Source organism: Miniopterus natalensis, chromosome 8 (assembly GCF_054644295.1).
Source record: "Miniopterus natalensis isolate mMinNat1 chromosome 8, mMinNat1.hap1, whole genome shotgun sequence".
NCBI classification, from domain to species: Eukaryota; Metazoa; Chordata; class Mammalia; order Chiroptera; family Miniopteridae; genus Miniopterus; species Miniopterus natalensis.
In genome coordinates, this window is record NC_142088.1 from 50,419,882 (window position 1) to 50,439,128 (window position 19,247).

The 19,247-nt window shown below is 44.3% G+C and overlaps 1 protein-coding gene across 7 annotated transcripts in view; it reads right to left on the minus strand.

Moving 5' to 3' along the window:
* Positions 1 to 19,247, minus strand: part of TANC1 (tetratricopeptide repeat, ankyrin repeat and coiled-coil containing 1) — a 211,830-nt gene that overhangs the window by 54,547 nt on the left and 138,036 nt on the right. For 5 of the 7 annotated variants that reach the window (XM_016215958.2, XM_016215222.2, XM_016213809.2 and 2 more), the window contains 3 exons: positions 18,407 to 18,593; positions 5,442 to 5,705; positions 270 to 392 (listed from right to left, as the gene is read on the minus strand). In XM_016215958.2, the coding sequence (XP_016071444.2) occupies positions 270 to 392; positions 5,442 to 5,705; positions 18,407 to 18,593 (574 nt within the window). The remainder of the gene's footprint in view (positions 1 to 269; positions 393 to 5,441; positions 5,706 to 18,406; positions 18,594 to 19,247) is intronic. The other 2 variants (XM_087819835.1, XM_016216687.2) reach the window with 1 other exon arrangement.

Below are 19,247 nucleotides of genomic sequence, written 5' to 3' on the forward strand. Positions count from 1 at the left end.
GACAAAATTGAGGGAGTGTTAAAGTACTTCTCATTTTAAAATATCATGTCACAGAGTTATTTTTCAACTCCAGGAGGAAGTTAAACACATAGTTTAAGAAGTCTAAAATTGTTAAGGATGGCCCCCTAGCACACCTTCCAGATAAACTTAACACTTCCTCCCTTCACATCATGTTTCAAAACAGTTGGTTAAGTGTTGGTGACCATGGCCTTCCCATGTTTCATGAGCGAGCTCGGCACCCCCCAGGACAGCGGATGGAGGACAAGTACCTTTCACTTCCTGCGCCCGGCCGCCGGCCGTGCTGTGCCAGGGCAACCTGATCGACGTCCGAAGGGGAGCATTTCTCTGCCCGTCTAAGTAACTCAGGTCTTCCAATTTGGTTGAGCTCGTCGCTGTAACACGAAACGGAAGTTGAGTCTCCTCAAAGTTGAAACGTCATACCCAGACTGCTATAGCTATACATTATTAAGCAATTCCATTCAGGCGTCCAACAAAATTTACTTCAAGGTGATTTTGGTTTTGTTCGCCCACCCAGTTTATTTTTCCAGCAATGTTGTTAACCAAAAAGTGGTAAAAAACCAAGCGCTCCTCATTCTTGAACGAGAATCATGTTGATATGGTTGCTAAAAGTCTCCGTGATTTCTGGAAAGAGACAAACTTCACCATACATTTTTATGAAGATGTTTGACAATCGAGCTCAGTGACGCCGCAAAGCTCCAGTCCTTACTGCAAACGTGCAGCTCGGCGCTCGGGCGCTCTCCGCTGCGGCCAGAATGGCAGCCCGTTAACTCAGTGAGCGGACTGTACGTTCAATTCCACAGTGCTCACCACACTGGCCGTCAGCTCTTGGCAGTCAAAGTAGGCTTTTATTGGAAAGAAACATATTCCTAACTTCAAATTTATACATATATGTATATACACACACACATATATATGTAACATGTTATATAATATTACATATGTATATACTTTCAAAAATTCTAAATCACATTTCCCTCTGATCAAATCAGTAAGATTCATTGCACAGGTACATTTTTAAAAAGGAATTAAGGTCTATTCCAACAGAGACACAGTTGGATTATAAAAATAACTAATGCAAAATAATTTCACTCATTCTCAGCCAATCTTAGAAGCAAATGTACAGTGTGTTTTTGTCTTTTTAAAAAATCTCCTCTCATGACCACATACACCCTAGGTCACAGTAAGAGAAATCTAAATAAAATTAAACCTAATTTGGTTTGTGGGTTAAGTGGCCCCCTATAAAGCACTGCCCCTCTTAGATACATGGTAATAAAACACAGATGTTATCTGAGGGCATATGAGGAGGGAGAGGGAGTTACATTCCAAGGGCTCAGGCTTCTAAGGACTGGAGAAACCATTAGTGGGACCAAGCTTCAAGGGACAGAAGTCAAGTTGGGCCACGTGTCTGCTGTAAACCCTCTGGCTCTGGCACAACATCCAGCCGTCGCCCGGCACCACCTGCCCGATCTGGGCCCTTCCAGTTTCCCTCCTGAGGCCTCAGTCCTTTCCTTCCTCACTGTTAGCACCATCCTCTCCTTCACCTGAAACGCACCAGTGGCTTTGTGGCCTGGCTCTGTGACAGTGCGGCCCTCATGTGCGCTGCTCACCTTCCCAGTCCGGGGAGAAACTCCTGACATCTTGATTTTACAAGAGCAGACACTTGCGCTCCTGCACCCTCGGTACGTATCCACACCGTTTACACACTATGAGCGCATTCACGTTTGTACTTCACGCAGTCCTTCCTGTTAGAAAGATTCCGCTAACTCTTTATGCAGGACCCTCAAATGGGCCTAAGTGATGGGAATCCAATGGCAGCCTCTAGCTTCTCTCCAGGCCCTTCACAACCAGGCTGTGTGGGCCACCAGGACCACACCCCTCACCCTAGCTTCCTACAGTACAGCTTCGAACATATTTCTAGGCTCCTGCCTGGGACCTGAGCCTCTCCCCGGCATGCCTTGCCATGAGGCCCCCCACAGGTCCCAGGCTGAGGTCGAAGGGATAACCAAGAGTGTAACCCATGAGCCAGTGCACAAATGAGAAGAGCCATTACAAAGGTCTGGCCTGTTGCCTCAGCTCTGTAGAAAGCAAAGATGCTGGGAGCCTCGCAAGGGCTCCTCATTTCCTTTCTTCCTCTAACCCCTTAAAACATGACATTTGGTTTATAATTTTGTGACAACTGAAAGGATTAAGAATATGAGACTATAAAGGGCTAAATTATTCCCAAGAAAGGATTGCAAAAGCAGCCCTTGTTTGACACAGATGCAGGAGTTGAAGTTTCAAATGCATTTTCAGATTTCCAGTCGCCACAACTTCAGCTCCAAACTACATGACAAGTGGCCTCCGCAACTCCACAGCTCTGACTCTTTAGACACAATTAAGCTGCATTAAAATGGACCACCACTCAGCAGGGCTGCAAGCCACCAGCTGCCGGCTGGCTACCTCAGCTTTCCTAAAGTGTTGTCAAAGCCAGAGAGAGAGAGACCGGCCAGTAGGAGCAGGGAAGCTTCAGCTGCCTAGTTGTACGTCCAGGTGTCCCAGCCTCGCAGAGCTGGTGCATGGACCCCTATCTGCCTTCTCACACATGTCTACAGTAGATCCTGGACATTACCAGTACAAGAATCGGACTCACTCCTGTTATTTAACCCTAAATGCTTTCAAAATCCTAAACAGTATTCAGGGACAAGAAAAATCAGAGGTAAAGCAGTAACTTCATGCTGCAATAAAACTACTGCTAATATCTCTACAATTAAATTAATTACACACTATGGCACACACATTGTGCCCAACATCTGGGTGAGAAGTAGATTGGAATATGCTGCAGGAAAGGGATTTTTTTAGGGGTAGGGGAGAGATAAGGTGGGGTGGAGTAGGAGAAGCAGAGGAAGACTCCTCTAAGCTGAGCAAAGAGAAACATCTGTTGAAACATCATGAACTAACCTATCAAAGGTAAGTGCCATTAAGTCCAAGCAATTACCAGTTAGAGTTTTAAGAAAATTGGCTGGTAATTATGTTTGTTTGTTTCCTTGAAAACTAAACAGTGTTCTGTGATCCACTTAGGAAGTATTTCAAAAGGGAAAAAAAATGTAGTCAAAAATAGTAGTCTAATTACCCAACTTCTAAATGATCTAAGACAACATCTTAAAGGCTTCTTACTCTGCCTTATTAATAGAGGAACAAGGTGTCCATGTGATACATTTTGATGTGATACATAGTAATAACCTGTCTGCAGGACTCTAAACCAATTCCACTCTAACAAATCCTTTACAAAGAAAATCTCTGTGTACTGAAACAATCTCCAAAGTAGCCAACTTATTTTTATAATCTTTGATACCAAAATTTAACTGTACTAGATGGTTAACAGTGAACAGACCACCACAGTTCTTTGTATCAGGCTCAGTGACAATAAGAGCTGGCAACCTTAGGAAGCTATTTCCACACCCTCACTTCCCAGGGGGACCGGGTCCCTTGAGGCCGGCATCACTCCTCCTTCATGCCAGTCCTTACTCTACACACATCAAACAAATCATTTGATGTTTCCTAGCAAATGGGAATTTATTTGTGTTTACATGGATCTCACAGGCAAATACTTCCTCGAGATTGCAGTCTATGGTCCCTTACACATCACTGTCACTCTTGAGTGTTGCCTACTGCCCTGTTGCATATAGAACAGACAACCTGAATCTTTTATTCTTTTCTGCAATACCTGAGAAATCTTGCCCTTCTCTCTTAACTGAGGTTCAGCTCTAAGGGTAGGAGGGTGGGCAATGAAAAATCTACCAGACGCCCAGCTTGTCAACAGATACTATGCTGTAAGGCACTTGCCCATTTCCTTTAAAAATATGCTTTCAGTTTATAAAATGTACAACGCAGAAGAAATGGGCAAACCCATTAGGCCAGGCAGTTACTGCTCAAACCGAGAGTGTAAATCCCTCCCATTCCACAGGAGGTCTTTCCAGTGCACACGCAGAAGCTAATGAATGAACACAGCAACAATCAGACAGCTCTGCTCTGTAATCACTGCCGACTCCTGGAAAAGCTCAGCTCACACCCACTGTCACTTCACAAGGCAGGAGACCACATAAAAGAACATCAAGCAGAACACGTCACCCCAAATGGGTGCTTTTAACACTGTTGAATTAATTTATTAATGTATTTCTTAATTTTAAAATAGCTTCATGAAACTGAATACAAGTTTGCTATTTTGTTGACGTCAATAAAACTATCAAGTTCTGGGACAATACGAATGAAGCACTCATCATAACTAGGTATATCTGGTCTAAAATGCCTTGGGTGCCACATATTATGCCGTAGGTAGTGGGAGGACACAAAAGCTTTTGGAAGCTCCATCACTCAAATATGCATAAAGCTCTCTGACCCTTCTCTCTGGCAGACATGCCAAGCCCCTCTTCAGGAACAAGGCCATTTTATTTCCTTTGAAAGCAAATTAGAGTTGTCTCAGAACTTTTCCATTAGGGCAATTTATTTATCAGCTGTTTCATAGTTCTATTGGAAAACAAAACAAAACAAAAAAACACCCAATAACCACCAGAGTGACCTGCCACATCTGGAAGGAGCCGTATAAATCACAGAAAAATCCTTTGATGTAGGAGGAGAGAACCTGGGTCCATGCATTAGCAGAGGAGAAATTTTAAGTGTTGTGTTGGTAACAAAGAACGACCAACACAAGTTCCTCTTCTAAGTTCAACCCAAGGGCACTGAGTTTAGAAACTGGGGACCTGAAAGCAGGCATGTCAGCTCAGATGCAGAGTTCATTTCCCCGCCCACCCCCAAACTACTCTCCTTACTTGACAACCACCCACTGACCAGTCAGGTAGCAACAGTCACCACTCCTGTATCCCGTCCTTAGCTCCAGCTGCCCCATCATGCCTGTTTTCATTTCCTCAACTGAGAGCTCTCACTTCTGCTGCTTATGTTTTAAGCTGTGAGATCCCTTACAACAGAATTATACAGAAATTGACCTCCCTATCTGTATGACGGGCCTCAAAGATAAAAACTAAGTTTGAAAGTTGGATTAGTAATTCTTTGAGCCGATATTAACAAACTCACTCTGAAGTGTGATTCCTGCTTACCAAGATGTAATACAAAGTCATACACTTAGGCAGGCTTAAAATAACAAAAACAAGGACAGAGTTTTTGGTACATTCTTCCCTCATAGACAAAGAGCCATAGAGTCTAAATATTAGACTTAAAGAATTCCAGAACAGTAGGATCACTGAGAGACCATTCAGTGCAGCCTTACCATGTTTACACATGGATAAACTGAGGTCTAGGAAAGGTAAGCGTCTGACCCATGATCACAAAGCCGGCTTGTGTCTGGATTAGACTCCCAAGTGAACCGAGTGAACATGGGCACCTCAGACCCAGTAAGATGGCCCTTCCAAGGAGAAGGGTGGCCTTACCTGCAACTGAGTTGGGCCGTGGCATTATTAGCGAGCTGGAGCTCTGAGAATAAGGGACCGGACCATCTCCAACTGGGGCTTCAGCTTTGGGCAGCACGCTCTCTGCTGACCCAGCAGGCTCCTCTTCTGCCACGGGGGAGCAATTATCTGCCCTGCGATCATGAAGCACTCCCTTCTGTACCCCTAACCTTAGGCTTCCATCCTTACTCCATTCCAAACTGGAGCCACTCCGGTCATCATTTTCGGATGAACTTGTAATTGTGGCTGAAATGAGAGACCAAAAGACTTTGAAGGAGGCCAGGCATAGCAGGGGCTGTTGAGAGTTAACACACACACACTGCCCTCCCCATGATCAAGGGAAAGTTTTCCGGTCCACACAGATTTTTATCGAAGTCCGTTTCATACAATGTATTTTGGTAAATTAGAAGAATGTTGCTTATCAGGGGAAATAAACTGCTAAATTATTCTGCAGGGGAGGAGAAAGAACTCTGATAAGAAGATAATGAAAAAGCCATCTAAAAGTATCTGGAGTTAATGGCATATCTGTGTAATTTGGAGATGGTGCTGCCTCTTTTTCACACAGATGAACTGCTCACAAAAGAATTTGTATCTCATTAAATTCCTTTGAACCTTTAAATAATTTTTCCAAATTAACATTTGTGTATGGGGAAGGGGCAGGGCAGCACTATGGTTCATGCAGAAAAGATGCAGGAGAAAAATCTATAAAAACAAAAATAAAATTATAGAGTCAAGCAGAGAATTTGGTCTTCAGCATTCAACTTTGTTAACATCTGTTCAAGACTATCCCGAGAGGCTGACTGGACTTTACCCCTTTAGTGCCGCAGAAAGGAAAGCCTCTACGTCAACAGCCCAGGGAAAACACAAGCAAGGGGCGGGACCCGTGGCTGCAGGATTAAAATTTAACCTCTAAGAAAGAAAACTGTAACAGAAAATGTCTAAGCGGAAGAGGAGGAAAATGCTGACGAAAAGCAGCAGCACAGGGTGGGGCACAAAGTAGGTTTACAGCTGTGAGTACAGGAAACGCAGAGTTTATTCTTACACTATTTATTAATTATTGTATTACTTTTCACACGAACAACTGTAAACCTACTTTTGTCCCACCCTGTACTCACCCTAGGTAGCTTCTATAAACAGCCACTTCCATCTTAAAGGCACTGAGTCACACGTGACCCCCTTGCAGCCGCGGTTCACCAAGGACACTGGTTTGTGTCCTTGAGAACAAGGACCTTGTCCTCTGATCCCTGTGTGTCCTGTTTGGATCCACTGTAGACTTAAATGGGAGTGCACGGGTCAGAGTGCATTCAGAGCCCAGCCACCAGGACTAAGCTGTTTCATCAACATACCAGGAGGACACATACACTCTTATCAGCAGGCTGGTGAATTAGCTCCAACAGAGTCTGTTATCTAGGATCAAAGGGTCCAAGGGGGTTTTGCTTATTTTTACAATGCTCTTCAAGGGTTAGAAGTCAAGACAAAACAATTTCCTCCCTGTGACTGCAGGGCATTCTGCCCCAATTCTAAAACTGTCTTTGCTTCTGCAGCTCCGGTCTGGACTTACTATCCACGGCTTGTATTTCTCTTTGAAAATCCCTCCTACACTCTGAAGCCTCCCTCTCGAGAGTATCTACCACCAGGATCTCTTTTCTGAACATCACAGTGCCTGGGACATACTAAGTGCTCAATAAATGTTTGCTTATTCAATGAGTGAGCAAATGAACAAGCTTCTATTCCAGTTGTGGTCAGAGACATTCCATGTAATCTCATTGTTGTTGGTTCAGGATTGTGTTATGTCTCTACACAAAGTGTAAATTTATTTGTGACAGGCCCGTCATACCTTTTGGGTATCTGTCATTACTCCCAGCATTTCCAAGTATTCTATCAGGAGTATTAATACTCATCTCCCCATCTGTTTGGAATCAATCACAGCCTTCACTTTGTGTGTGTGCGTGTGTGTGTGTGTTCTAATAGACCATTTATATGAGCATAAGTATAACAAGTAAGGCTCTTTCTATCCTAAAAATGCTGGTGGCAACAGCAGCAGCTAACATTTACTGAAAGTTTCTGTATGCCAGGGACTGTACTAAATGCTTCACAGGAATATTCTAATTATTAATGAGATTATTGTTTACTAATGGTAATTATTACTTATAACCTTGTTAATAAGTTGGGTATAGTGTTACAAACCTTCATTTATAAAAGTCCAGTGTTTGGGACTCAGATGCTTTTCCCCACAGACACGTTATAATTAGTTAGGTTCCCAGGCTGTGCCAGTATCTACGTTACAGACGAGTGGGGGCGATTTGTTCGGTTTTATAGTTGTGTCTGTTTTATTTCGGGGCATATGTCCTTAAGGTGAAAAATAAAGTCGAAGTGATGTTTTTCCTCTTTTGTTCCCCCTAAGTGTCATAGAACTTCAGAATCAAACCCCCAAGGATCTGAGTCCTAACTCAGGCCTCAAGCAGCGGGAACACGGACGAGGGACTTCCCTACTTCCTGTTGCAAGCGACAGCACCAGAAGTGGGGCCCAGGGGGCAGCTGAGAGCAGGGCTAACCTAACCTGGCCAGGGCTCCTGAACTGAAGGAACAGGGTGAAGGTCCAGTTCTCAGTTGTACAGCCACAGTGCTCAGGCCCTGACGAGTGGCAACACCCAGGTCTGGCAGTGAGCAGGAGAGGGGGTGGGGAGGAAGGCCCAGCTACAGACTCAGTGGCTGAGGCAGGAAGTCCCAGATGGGGTGGCCACTTCGAAAGCAGCATATGATAAGTTTATGATATGTTTGTAAGTAGGAGCCTCTCCATCGCCCTCATGAAACTCTCCTAAGAGATACATTCCACTGTGGATACTCACCAGGGCCCTGAAGCCAGCAGCTCTGAAGCCACAAGCCCTCCCACAAAGATGCTCCACTAAGATTGCCCCACTTCACAAGATTCCTCCTCGCTAGGATGCAATACCAGGTCCACCTGCATGGCTTGAAGCCCAGGCAATGTACTTGCATCTTGGCTCAGGCACAATTAAGCCCTGAAGCAGATCCAATGGGGCAGATAAAGGCCCAGCCTGTCCAGTGCCCCTGCATGACCTAAGGAGGACACCAGGTAGGGCAGCTCCACAGTCTCCAGTGAAGGAAAGCTGGTTCTGACAACAAATGACAGGCTACGAAAAATACCTGGGTTTCTTCCTGGCTAACAGAAATCCAAACTCCTACTTAAGTTAACCCAGTCACCTTCAAGTTCACACACACACCATTTTAATTATGATGATTTTTTAAAATTTAAAAATGCTCTAAAAAATAAGTGCCATTTGACTTTTCCTGGAGACTGGGTAATCTTTAAAGTTCCCTAACAACTAAAAAATTCTAACATCTTATTCCTTCAGCCAGTATAGATGTCAGCTTTCGTCAATTAGGACTTGCTATCATTGCCCTGGCCAGTGTGGCTCAGTTGGCTGGAGTGTCATCCCATGCACCAAAAGGTTCCTCGTTTAATTCCTGCTCAGGGCATACACCCAAGTTGTGGGTTCAGTCCCCCATGGGGGAGGCAACCAATCAATGTCTCTCACATCAACGTTTCTCTCTTTCTCTCAAATCAATAAAAACATTTAAAAAAAAAAAAAAAAAAGACTTATCACTCACACTGGGTTTCACTCTTCCAACATGCAAGATTCTATAAATGAGTGACTTATCAGGCCCGTTGTTAGCAAGCTCTGAGGTTACACGGTGCTCACAATGTAGTATTAATTTAGGTTTGGTACTGCTCACCGATTCATATGTATTACTTAAGGTTCTCTGTAGTTTGAAAATTCCTTTTAACCATGAAGAGTGTGTTATTTTCCTCTGCAGCAATAGCACATTTAACCAGACCTGCTATACTAGTGCAGAGAGCTATACTATTTCCAAAAAAAAAATTTTCAGAATATATTAGGACACATACATTACTACAACCATGAGAAGAGGTAGATGGGCTGAGGACTATCAACCCCACCTTATAGATACTTTCTCGGGAGGAACGGATCTCGATCTCTCTCTCCCTCTCTCTCTCTCTCTCACACGCACACACAGTTATGTCCCATACCAGTTCTTTGCACATGTAGTGTTTTAAAACTCCCTTTGCCATGTACAGTGTTCAGCATGTAAAACTTGTTCTGTAATTATTTGTGGCTAAGAAATATTTTGCAGTTCCTGAGTCTGCCTTGTTAAAAACAGCTGCCCCTGGGCAGAGGGCTAGTGGACAGGGGCTAGTCATGGGCTCACAACAGCAGGGAGGGAGCCGCCGGCTAGGAGGTGGGGGAAGCAGAGAGAGATACATGCAGTCATCAAATGGTTTGCTATTATATAAGCCTCTGCAACAAAACTATATTCCTTCTCCTTCTCAATTTTCCTTCACCTCTACCTTTGCCTTTTGAAAATTCTTTCTATGTTGAATGTACACTTAAAACAGAATCAAGGAAAATAATCAGTTTCAGTCCTGGGCCCAACAAGTACTTTGATGAGATACAAATCAAGTTATAGGTTTAAAAGAACATTAAGAAGAAAATTAAACTGACCACACCATCAGTCTACGATTATTTAGGAACTAAGGGTTATTAATATCGAAAGTATACCACATAGATAGAGCAGAATTTTCTGAACTGTGCAAAAGACAAGAGGTTAAAAATGCAAGGGGCTTGGGTTCAAACCTTGGCTTCTCTTCTGAGGGCCCAGGGGGTGGGTAGCTCCTGAGGGTATGTCTCTCTGGGCCCAGTGCGAAGAACAGGTACATTTCTTGTCTTTATCTTACAGACATCATTTTATGTATTTGGTTGGTTTCTCTCTGTATATTGGCTAGTGGGAAACCTAAAAGTGAAGCATTCTTCCCACGTATAAGCACAGTGAATAAAATCTTATGAGCCTGACTCCTGACTTCATCTTTTCTCTCTTATTTCCTTTCCCCAACTCATACCTTCACTAAGAAAGAAAAAATATATATTGTTTTACCAAATGTCTACTTATGAGCATTTCAAATCCACTGGGGAGAGATTAAGTAAAAATAAATGAGTATCCTTAGGAAATAACAAGTGGCTAAGTGAATATTATAATAGTGTTTACTATGTATGGGCTCTGCCCTAAACCCTTGTTATATCTCAACTCACTGAATACTCACAAGAGCCCCATGGGCAGGAAAGCCCCATAACGCCCGCAGCTAGCTGTGCTCCAGGGTGGCACTTTACACTGTTCTGATCATGCCACGCTATTAGCAGAAAATCTTGAGACTGCACCCCAAATACATGTACTTATAAATTATGTACATGTACTATTCCAATTGATCATAGTGTACACCACGCACAAAAAGATACGTTTTCAAAGGATGAAAAATAAAAAAGGAAGTTGAAATTTTCTCCAAGTCGGCCAGAACCGTCTTGCACTCTCCACTGTTAAAGCCGGGGCTCTATGAAGAGAACCCTCTGTCCTTCCCTGGATTGTGCAGAAACTCAGACACAAGAGCCTCTGTGAAGGGCCTGATGTATCATCAGTACTCAAGGATGTTTTCCTCCCCATAAAACTGAAGAAAAATAAAGTAGCGCTAAAAACAAACATTTTTAAACTTCTATATTCAGCTTAATGGTTGACAAGAAGAGTTTAAAAGTTAAAACACTGGACCAGTGAATTAAAGATCAAACAAGAAAGAAAACATAATGGTTGCTTATGAAAGTGAGAGAAGGGAAGATGTAAATTAAAAAGGAAAATGCAACTACTGCCGTCACCACCTCCTTTCACGTGACCGAATCAAGTTCACTGACAACTTTCGAAAGGGAAAGCAAAGAAAGAAAGCTCAAGTGGGAAAAGCTCAGAGAGGCAAGTCAGGGAAGCGGCCTGTGAATACCTTGGTCCTCTGGACCTCACCTGAGTTTTGCTCCTTTCCTTCTCACTCACACAACTCCTGGTTCCGGCTGCCACGCCGTATTCTGGATTTCCCCGAGTGACAAAGGGAAAGATGGCATGGATGCAATCAGCCCACAGGAAACCTCCTGACCAGAAATGCCTGACTGTGCTTCTCCCTCTGCCCCACCCGCACACTGACAACCAGACAGGGAACAGGGTCTGAGGCTCACCTGCGGTGACTGCTCATGAAATCTCCCCCAGCAGAGCAAGGAAAGGGCTCCAGCAAAGGCACGCAAGCTAACTCGCCCTTCCCTGGAATGCCACAGGGAGGGTGGCCTGAGTTACCTAGGCTCCGGGGGACTCTCTGGCTTCTCCTTCTGCAACTCTTCATGGGCAACAGCTCGGCCCTTCTGGCCAGCCCTGTGTAACACGCTGCAGAGCCCTCCTCCCCTTCTGGCCTTGCACAGAGGCCCTGGGCTTTGGCTTGTGACACACAGATCTGTACCAAATCTCCAGCTCATGTCTCCCTGTGTTGCGCAAGGCGTGCTCTGCTATGACATGCAGCAAGGCCAGGGACCTGAGCCATGCATTCACAGTAGCATTCTTCAGGCTTTTGATTGTGGAAACACCTGAAGGATCAGCTGGGGCAGGGCGGTGAGGGAGGGGAGGACAGGCCTGCCTCACTCAGACACACTGCCCTCATTCAGTCTGACACAGCAGGTAAGTCTCCAGAGAAAAGCCTCTGGATTAAAACATGACTTTTCCTAGCGATAGCACAGAACACAGTGTTTAAGCTTCACAGAATCTGTACACCGAAGGCATACACAATGGAATCTCCCAGAAAAGAGCACAAGGCACTATTAGTGGTTGGTATTATTAGGCACTGACAACATACATCTTCCATCAGAGGTGTCAACCACTGTCATGTTTTAAACCCTTTTCAGCACTGACAACTTGCCTAGACCCTCCATAGGACAACAGACCATTCTTTGTCCCACAGGTGGACAAGTTTTGACATAGATATTATGCCTTATCTTTTTTGTTCCTTGTTCCAGTACTGGACAAACTGGCTCTTGGTACACAGTAGGTGCCAATAAATACCTGCTCCACTGACAGAGAAACCAGTCTGAATAAAAGCATAGCGCTTTGGGGACTCGAATCATTACCAAGGATTTCTTTCCCACATTAAATATAGTAAAAAATTATATATGTAAAGGCAAGTTTTCCTCCTTCACGTAAAAGATTAAAACAAAAAGAAAGTGTCTATAATTAAGGACGATTTTTTAAATTGCAGGCAATGTAGCAAAATGAATATTAACACAGATTTGAAACACTAAACAGCCATTACCAAATCAATTCCGAGGCATTTCAATTTAGTAGCAAGCAGGGCAATACAGGTGGCAACAAAGCAGCATTAGCATAAAATCGAAAGGGCAGGATTTACAAGGTAAAAATGAAAATACAGCCCAGCCCACATGGCTCAGCGGATGAGCATCGAACTAGGATCCAGGAGACTGCGGTTCAATTCCCAGTCAGGGCACATGCCCGGGTTGCGGGCTCGATCCCCAGTGGGGAGCGTACAGGAGGCAGCTGATCCGTGACTCTCTCCATCACTGATGTTTCTCCCTCTCTCCCCCTCTCCCTTCCTCTGAAATCAATAAAAATATATATATTTTTAAAAATAAAAATACAGTACAATTAATTCCTCTTTGTATGCCTCCCCGATCATCTCTTCTGGGACACAAAGTCCAGGAAATATAAGATCTAAAACTACCTCTGGAATCACTTTCATTTTGCAAGCGTAGGAGGGCATAGAAGAGATACAAGGAAGATAAAAGCCAGCCCAAGATAACTTTTTAAAAAATATCCTAAGAAACTGGGCAGAAAGATAAATATTATCTCACTCTGGTAAGCATCAGCAGGATACTGATTCAAGTGCCTGTCCACTACTGCACTGTGAGTCACTTCTGCAGGAGAAACGTTTCTGTGACGGTATTCCCCGGCCTAAATTTATACTTGCCTCCCAGCTTCAAAGTCAGAAGGACGAAAGCAAATGCAAGCTCCCTCCCCTCAAGAAAGGGGAAAGGCAGCAGGAAGAACTCAAGTTCTGGCTTTACCCTTTTCAAATTCTGGGCCCTTAATTATCTTGAAAGCTACCTGGCCTGGTGGAAGGTGGTGGCTCAGATATCGGGGAGCCCAGCAGGTGAATAACATACCTGCTCTGTGCAGGGAACATGCCTCATGGGGGAGACAGGGCCAGTCACTCAGAATCGCCTCCCCTCCCTTCCTGGAGTTGTCAACACCAGCTCTCAAAAGGAAACACATCCAACATACCACAGAAGTGATTTGGAGATTATAAATCTCAGCAGGTACACTCAGGTAGAAGAAGAAAATGGAAGGGATGACTGACTTAACTACCTCCTTTCTCAGCCAGAATTTTTCTAATTGCTACCTGGAAGTCCTTGTCCTGGCCACATGTATTGATGGATAGGAAAGATTTATGATTTTTAAAAATCTTGATATGGAAAGCTGGATGGGTATTGTTTGTTTCTCTCATCTAATATCCATTCTCCTTCCTTAAATAGAGAAAAGCCCATTTCCTTGAAATAAATACACATACACATAAAATACTGATCATGATAGGGACATAAACAAGTATTAAACAATATGTTTAAGTCAAAAAGTGCTTCAAAAGCCACTGTTTTCAGTGATGCTTTTTTAAAAAACAGGTTGTTCCCTGGCCAGGTAGCTCAGGTGGTTAGAGCGTCATCCTAATACACCAAGGTTGTGGGTTTGATCTCATCAGGGTACATACAAGAATCAACCAATGAGTGCATAAATAAGTGAAATAACAAATGGATGTTTCTCTCTCTAATCAATAAATTAAAAAAAATCAGATTGGGTTTCACAGATTTTGAAGAAAACACTTTTTCAAAGCTGGGATTAATATGGTTTCTAGTTTCCATGTGTAACAGCTGGAAGCAAGTTATACCAAGGGAGTATCACTGAGAAAAAATGTTTTCCCAGGCATGGAGGAAACACCTTTAAAAGCCACTTCTTCATAAAGTTTTTTCCTTTTCAAAGCAAGTAATTGAGAAACCAGTTTATGATGATTGGGTACAGCTGGGTTTCACATTTAGGTTTTCACATGGCCAATTTGAAAAATCAGACACTAACTTCTAAGTCATGCCAATGATTTCAATACATAAAGAGTAAGGAAATTTTACTTTTTTTTTAAAAAAAGATATTCATAGGGAATTCAGTTAATCCCATCCAGCTTAGGCAGTATTTCTACATGACAGAATTATTATATTTCTAAAGACATTTATGTTGGCAGAACTCGGGCCTCCTGAAATAGGATCAAGTGGACTCCCCTCTGTATAACACAATCAAGTGGGAACAGGGGGTGGGGAGGGTTCTGCTAGGCTCTGGCCACCACAGACAAAGACTGGAAGGAGTCCAATAAATTCTTCTAATGGTTTTTAGCCAGCCTTTTCTCCTACTAAGCAGTTCCTAAAAAGAAAATTCTCTTCCCCTGCAATATGTCAAAACCAGTGGCAACAGAACACAGGCTGGGCACCCCGTGGTTGCCCCGAGGAGGCTGTCTGGGCATGTGGGAACAAGCTTCCCTCCGGCACTGCTGGGCAAAAATACTTAGATCAAATATAATCAGCATGACGGAAATCAGCTTAAACAGAAGGGGAGGCCCGGGAATGTTTAGGGATGGGTTGACACTGTTTGAAATTTCCCCTAAACGTCCTAAATAAATTGTGTTGATACTGTACCTGGTACTCTGGTTTGAGCCCTATGGTATGGGAGCCTGCAGTTCCCGCAAAGCTTGCAATGCCACGCAGCTGTGTGTGCTTCGTACCAGCCCGCCCCCGAAAACCTTTGCCACTCCGACCTGAGCTCTATGGATTGACAAATCTTAAACACCTTAAAATGGAAAATTAACTGGAAAGCCACTTCCTCCCTTCTCCAGGCCCTAGGTAAGTTGGAACATGGATCCGAACCAGCCTATTTTACCAGCAGCTGCCAGGCCTACCAGAACAGGAAGCCAAGGTATCTCACTTTCCATCTCTGCCCACTAGGATCGCTGTGTTCCTGAATATTTCATTCTGTTAACACTGAAGAGGCCCCAAGGTTGCCAGTCCCAGGTTACACCTTAGAAAAACAAACACTGTTCTTCAGGGAGGAAGAGCACACACGCCACCCCAGCAATCACAGAGCCACAGCTGAGTGACAAATCCCGCTTTCTGAAGAGCAGCGGAGCCCGCACACCCTGCGCTGACTCAGGGGGAAGCTCCTTCCCTCCTCGGCCCCACCACTCCGGCCTCTTCAAAGAGCTGTGGCTTCAGTCCGTCTGGAGAGGAAATACTTGCTCTTTTTTCCTCTCCTCCCTACCACACCTTCCATGTGTCCCTTGGCAACAGACTAACTCTGCAGGTCATGAAAAGAGAGAGAACAGAGGAGCGTTGTCACCAGCACAGTGCTTCCCTCCCAGCCCCCTACGGTCCTTGCCGCCTGCAGGACGTCAGCTAGAGCAGCGAGAAGCACCATCTCCAGTCTGGGTCCTTCCGTAAAGAGGGACCTGCCCCTACTTAATTCCTCCCACTTGTCTGCTGAGTTGAGGGAACATGTTGACTTGAGCCAAAAAGTGAAGGACAGCTTCAATGACATAAAATGTGTCATTTAACATTAAGGAAAAGAGAGCTTAAAATACAGATGACATTAAAAGATCTGACAGTGCCAGCTTGGATGGGAATCCTGCGTAGCTTCTTTACAAACCAACGAAGCGTTCCCCCCCTCAATTCAACTTGATAGCAGCAACAGCTCTCTTTAATTTCTCATTCCCGACACCTAGCTAGGAGCCCAAAGGAGAGCTGGGATAATATACATGAGACCCCTCTCCATGTGGAGACAAAAGTAAATAATAAAAGAAAGAAAAGTAAATTGGGGGAAAATACTGAGGTGCTATGGAGAGCATATAATAAGGGGACTAACCAGTCTGGGATTGAGTGGAACTGTATTAAACCAAGCACTAATTAAGAGCCTCAGTATTCTTGCAGCTCAGTCTTTCATAGACAATACAGAAAACCAAACCAGCAACTTTTCTTTCCTCTCATTAGAACACTTTAAATTGCAGCCCTGTATCTCAGTGAGAGGGAGAAAAAGAGGCAGAGAGAGAGAGAAGAAAGAAAGCAAGCCATTTTTTGTTACTGAAAAAGTTTCTAACTGTCAAACTAAGAAACTGGCTTGATTCTAGTAAGAAGCATGGTAATGCCAATGCCAGAACATACAATGAAAAGGAAAGGCTGTCCAAAAAACCCTGCAGCAGTGGCTAACTCCTTGAATGAAAATAAACTCCATGGAGGAGAGGGGAATTTCAGAAGAGCTAAGAACAGAGTAAAGGAAGTCATCTGGCTATCATAGTATTAATACCAGAGATCTAGCAATCATGAGCAACTTCGAGAGAGAGGGGGCATGAGAACAGAAGTAACACTGGGAAAAATCAGCTGGACTAGACTAAACAGCAGGTGGGGAAGCAGTGAGATGAGAATGGGGAATTCCCAAAGTAAGCTCACATGAAGCTGACTGAGAAGAATTTTAATTTGCTAAAAAACACCTCAACTCACCATTTATATGAAATGTCCAGAATCAGCTAATCTAGAGAGACAGAAAGTAGACTGAGCAGGGCTGGAGGTGAAGGGGGAAATGGGCTCTGACTTCTAATGGGCACAGGATGTCTTTCTAGGGTGATGAAAATGTTCTGAAGTCAGACTGTGGTGATGGTTATATAACTGAATATACCGAAAACCACTCAATGGCTTAAATGGGCGAATACTATGGTATGTGAATTATATCTCAATAAAGCGATCAATGAAACAAAAACCCACTGAAGAGCCTAATCCAAGTGAAAACTGAGGGAAGAGGTTGCCTTCCTTATGCTGAGGGGTCCACACAAAGCCACAGTGAGGGCAACACCAGGCTGCCCATATCCAGTCCCAGGAATCTCACAGTCTGGGGCAATCTCCAAAATATAAACAGGGTGAACAAACAGTGTGAAAAGCTCTACTTGAAAGAGATTGCAGGTCATGGAAGAAAATAAGGAGCCCAAATGTCATCCCATTTGATTACATATTAATAGGGAAGTGGGGTTCAGTCCATAATAAAATATCCTCCAAAGACATGTGCAGAACTCGGCAAAAGGGAAGGAGCTGAACTGTTCGGTACACCACTGATGTTAAACAGCAGCACGATCTTACAGCAGAGGACCTGAACAATCGTCCAGTGCTCCTGCACATCTGTTATCTGAAGGGCACCAAGCCGGAGACCCGAGACACACAGATGCCCAAGCCCGCATGCAGAAACTTAAATGCAGTCTGTCTGGGATGGGAGGTAAAAACAAGCCTCTGAAATTCCCTGGAGGATGCTAATTTGCACCCAGGACTAAAAATGAATAAACTAATCAGAATGCTTAGTTTTAGAGCAGAAAGAGATGCAAAGAGTTCAATTAAACCTTGGCTCAAGTCACACAGCTGAGTGGCCTGAGTCAGCACTAGAATCCTGTCTATGACCCCTCAGGACAACCACATCTACTGTGTAGGTGTGTGTGGGGGGGAGAGGGACATTCTTAGAAAATTCTGGCCTCCAAACTGGTCAGATCCCATTATAAGAAAGTAGAGAACAAACGCCTGGAAATACTTGGGGACATAAGAGACCTTGAGATTGGGCTCGGAAGACTTCGCAATATGCATTGATTTCACTGCCCCCCTGTGTCCTGGTGGGACTCAATCCCCACCAAATGAAATTCACTGGTGAGGAGGGCAGATTTTTGTAACTTCACAGGCCAGATGTGATTGGGAAAATTTACCAAATGTGCCTAGTGTTATAAAAAGAAACACCAAGGAACGTAAAAGCCGATGCTTCATTCTGTGGGCTGTGCACGGAGCTGTCTGCAGGAAACAGGGCGGGCCCTGGCAGACCGACCTTCACCGACCGTGCTAAACCCTCTTAAGAGGAGCCTGGTGAATGAACGCTCTGGCTGACGTGCGCTGAGCCATTACATTACCGAGCAGTGTGCTTCTTACCTATAATTCCACTGTCCTTGCTTTCCAGGGTGGAACTAGGGCTGCTAATGGTCTCACAGGGACTTTTGTTGGCTGCCGTCTTGCTGACACAGCTATTCAAGGTTGAGCAGGGGCTATCGGTGCTAGGAGATGCGGTGCTGCTTGTTAGTGTGGAGCAAGGACTGATGCCTTGGCTCAGGGCTGTGCACTGTAAGACGAATGGAAGGCGGAGTTAGCAGGGCTCACACAGGACACTTCTACACACTCTTTTGTTTTTGACGCTAAAACAATGAAACTAAAAACGGGGACATGGAAAACAGTTTTTAAAAATCTCCGGAGCTTAATATCTATATGGTCTCCCAAATGTTAAAAGAGAAACATCCTTGCTCTGTTCCCCTCCCTTGTGATTTTCCTTTTTTATGGCAAGGGCACTCTCAGAAATAATTTAGTGGGAATGCACATTTGTAAAACAGAAATAGCAAACAGGCAGACTTCCTCTCATTTCAAGTCCGCAGAAGACAAATGGGTCCTTTGACCTCTGCACGGAAAATCTGGGAAGTCTGTTTTTGTAGTGTTTCACGAGCGCCACAACCTGATTCAATTTCTGAAGATTTACGGGCTCTGGGAGCAGGGGAAGGAGACTGGTGGTCACTGTGATCTCAATCGAGGCATGACGCCCATGCAGAGACCCTGCCGGGGGCAGAAGCTTGAGCCCCTCATTGCTATTCAAACGGACACGTCTCCTCTCCGAAGTGGCAGGCTGTTGTGCCCCGGGATGGGTAGTGTTCTCTGGTAGATGAACCATTTGGTCTCATCTCATTTTGTCTCTGCCTCATCTCCTATAAATCTTTTCCTCACCCCA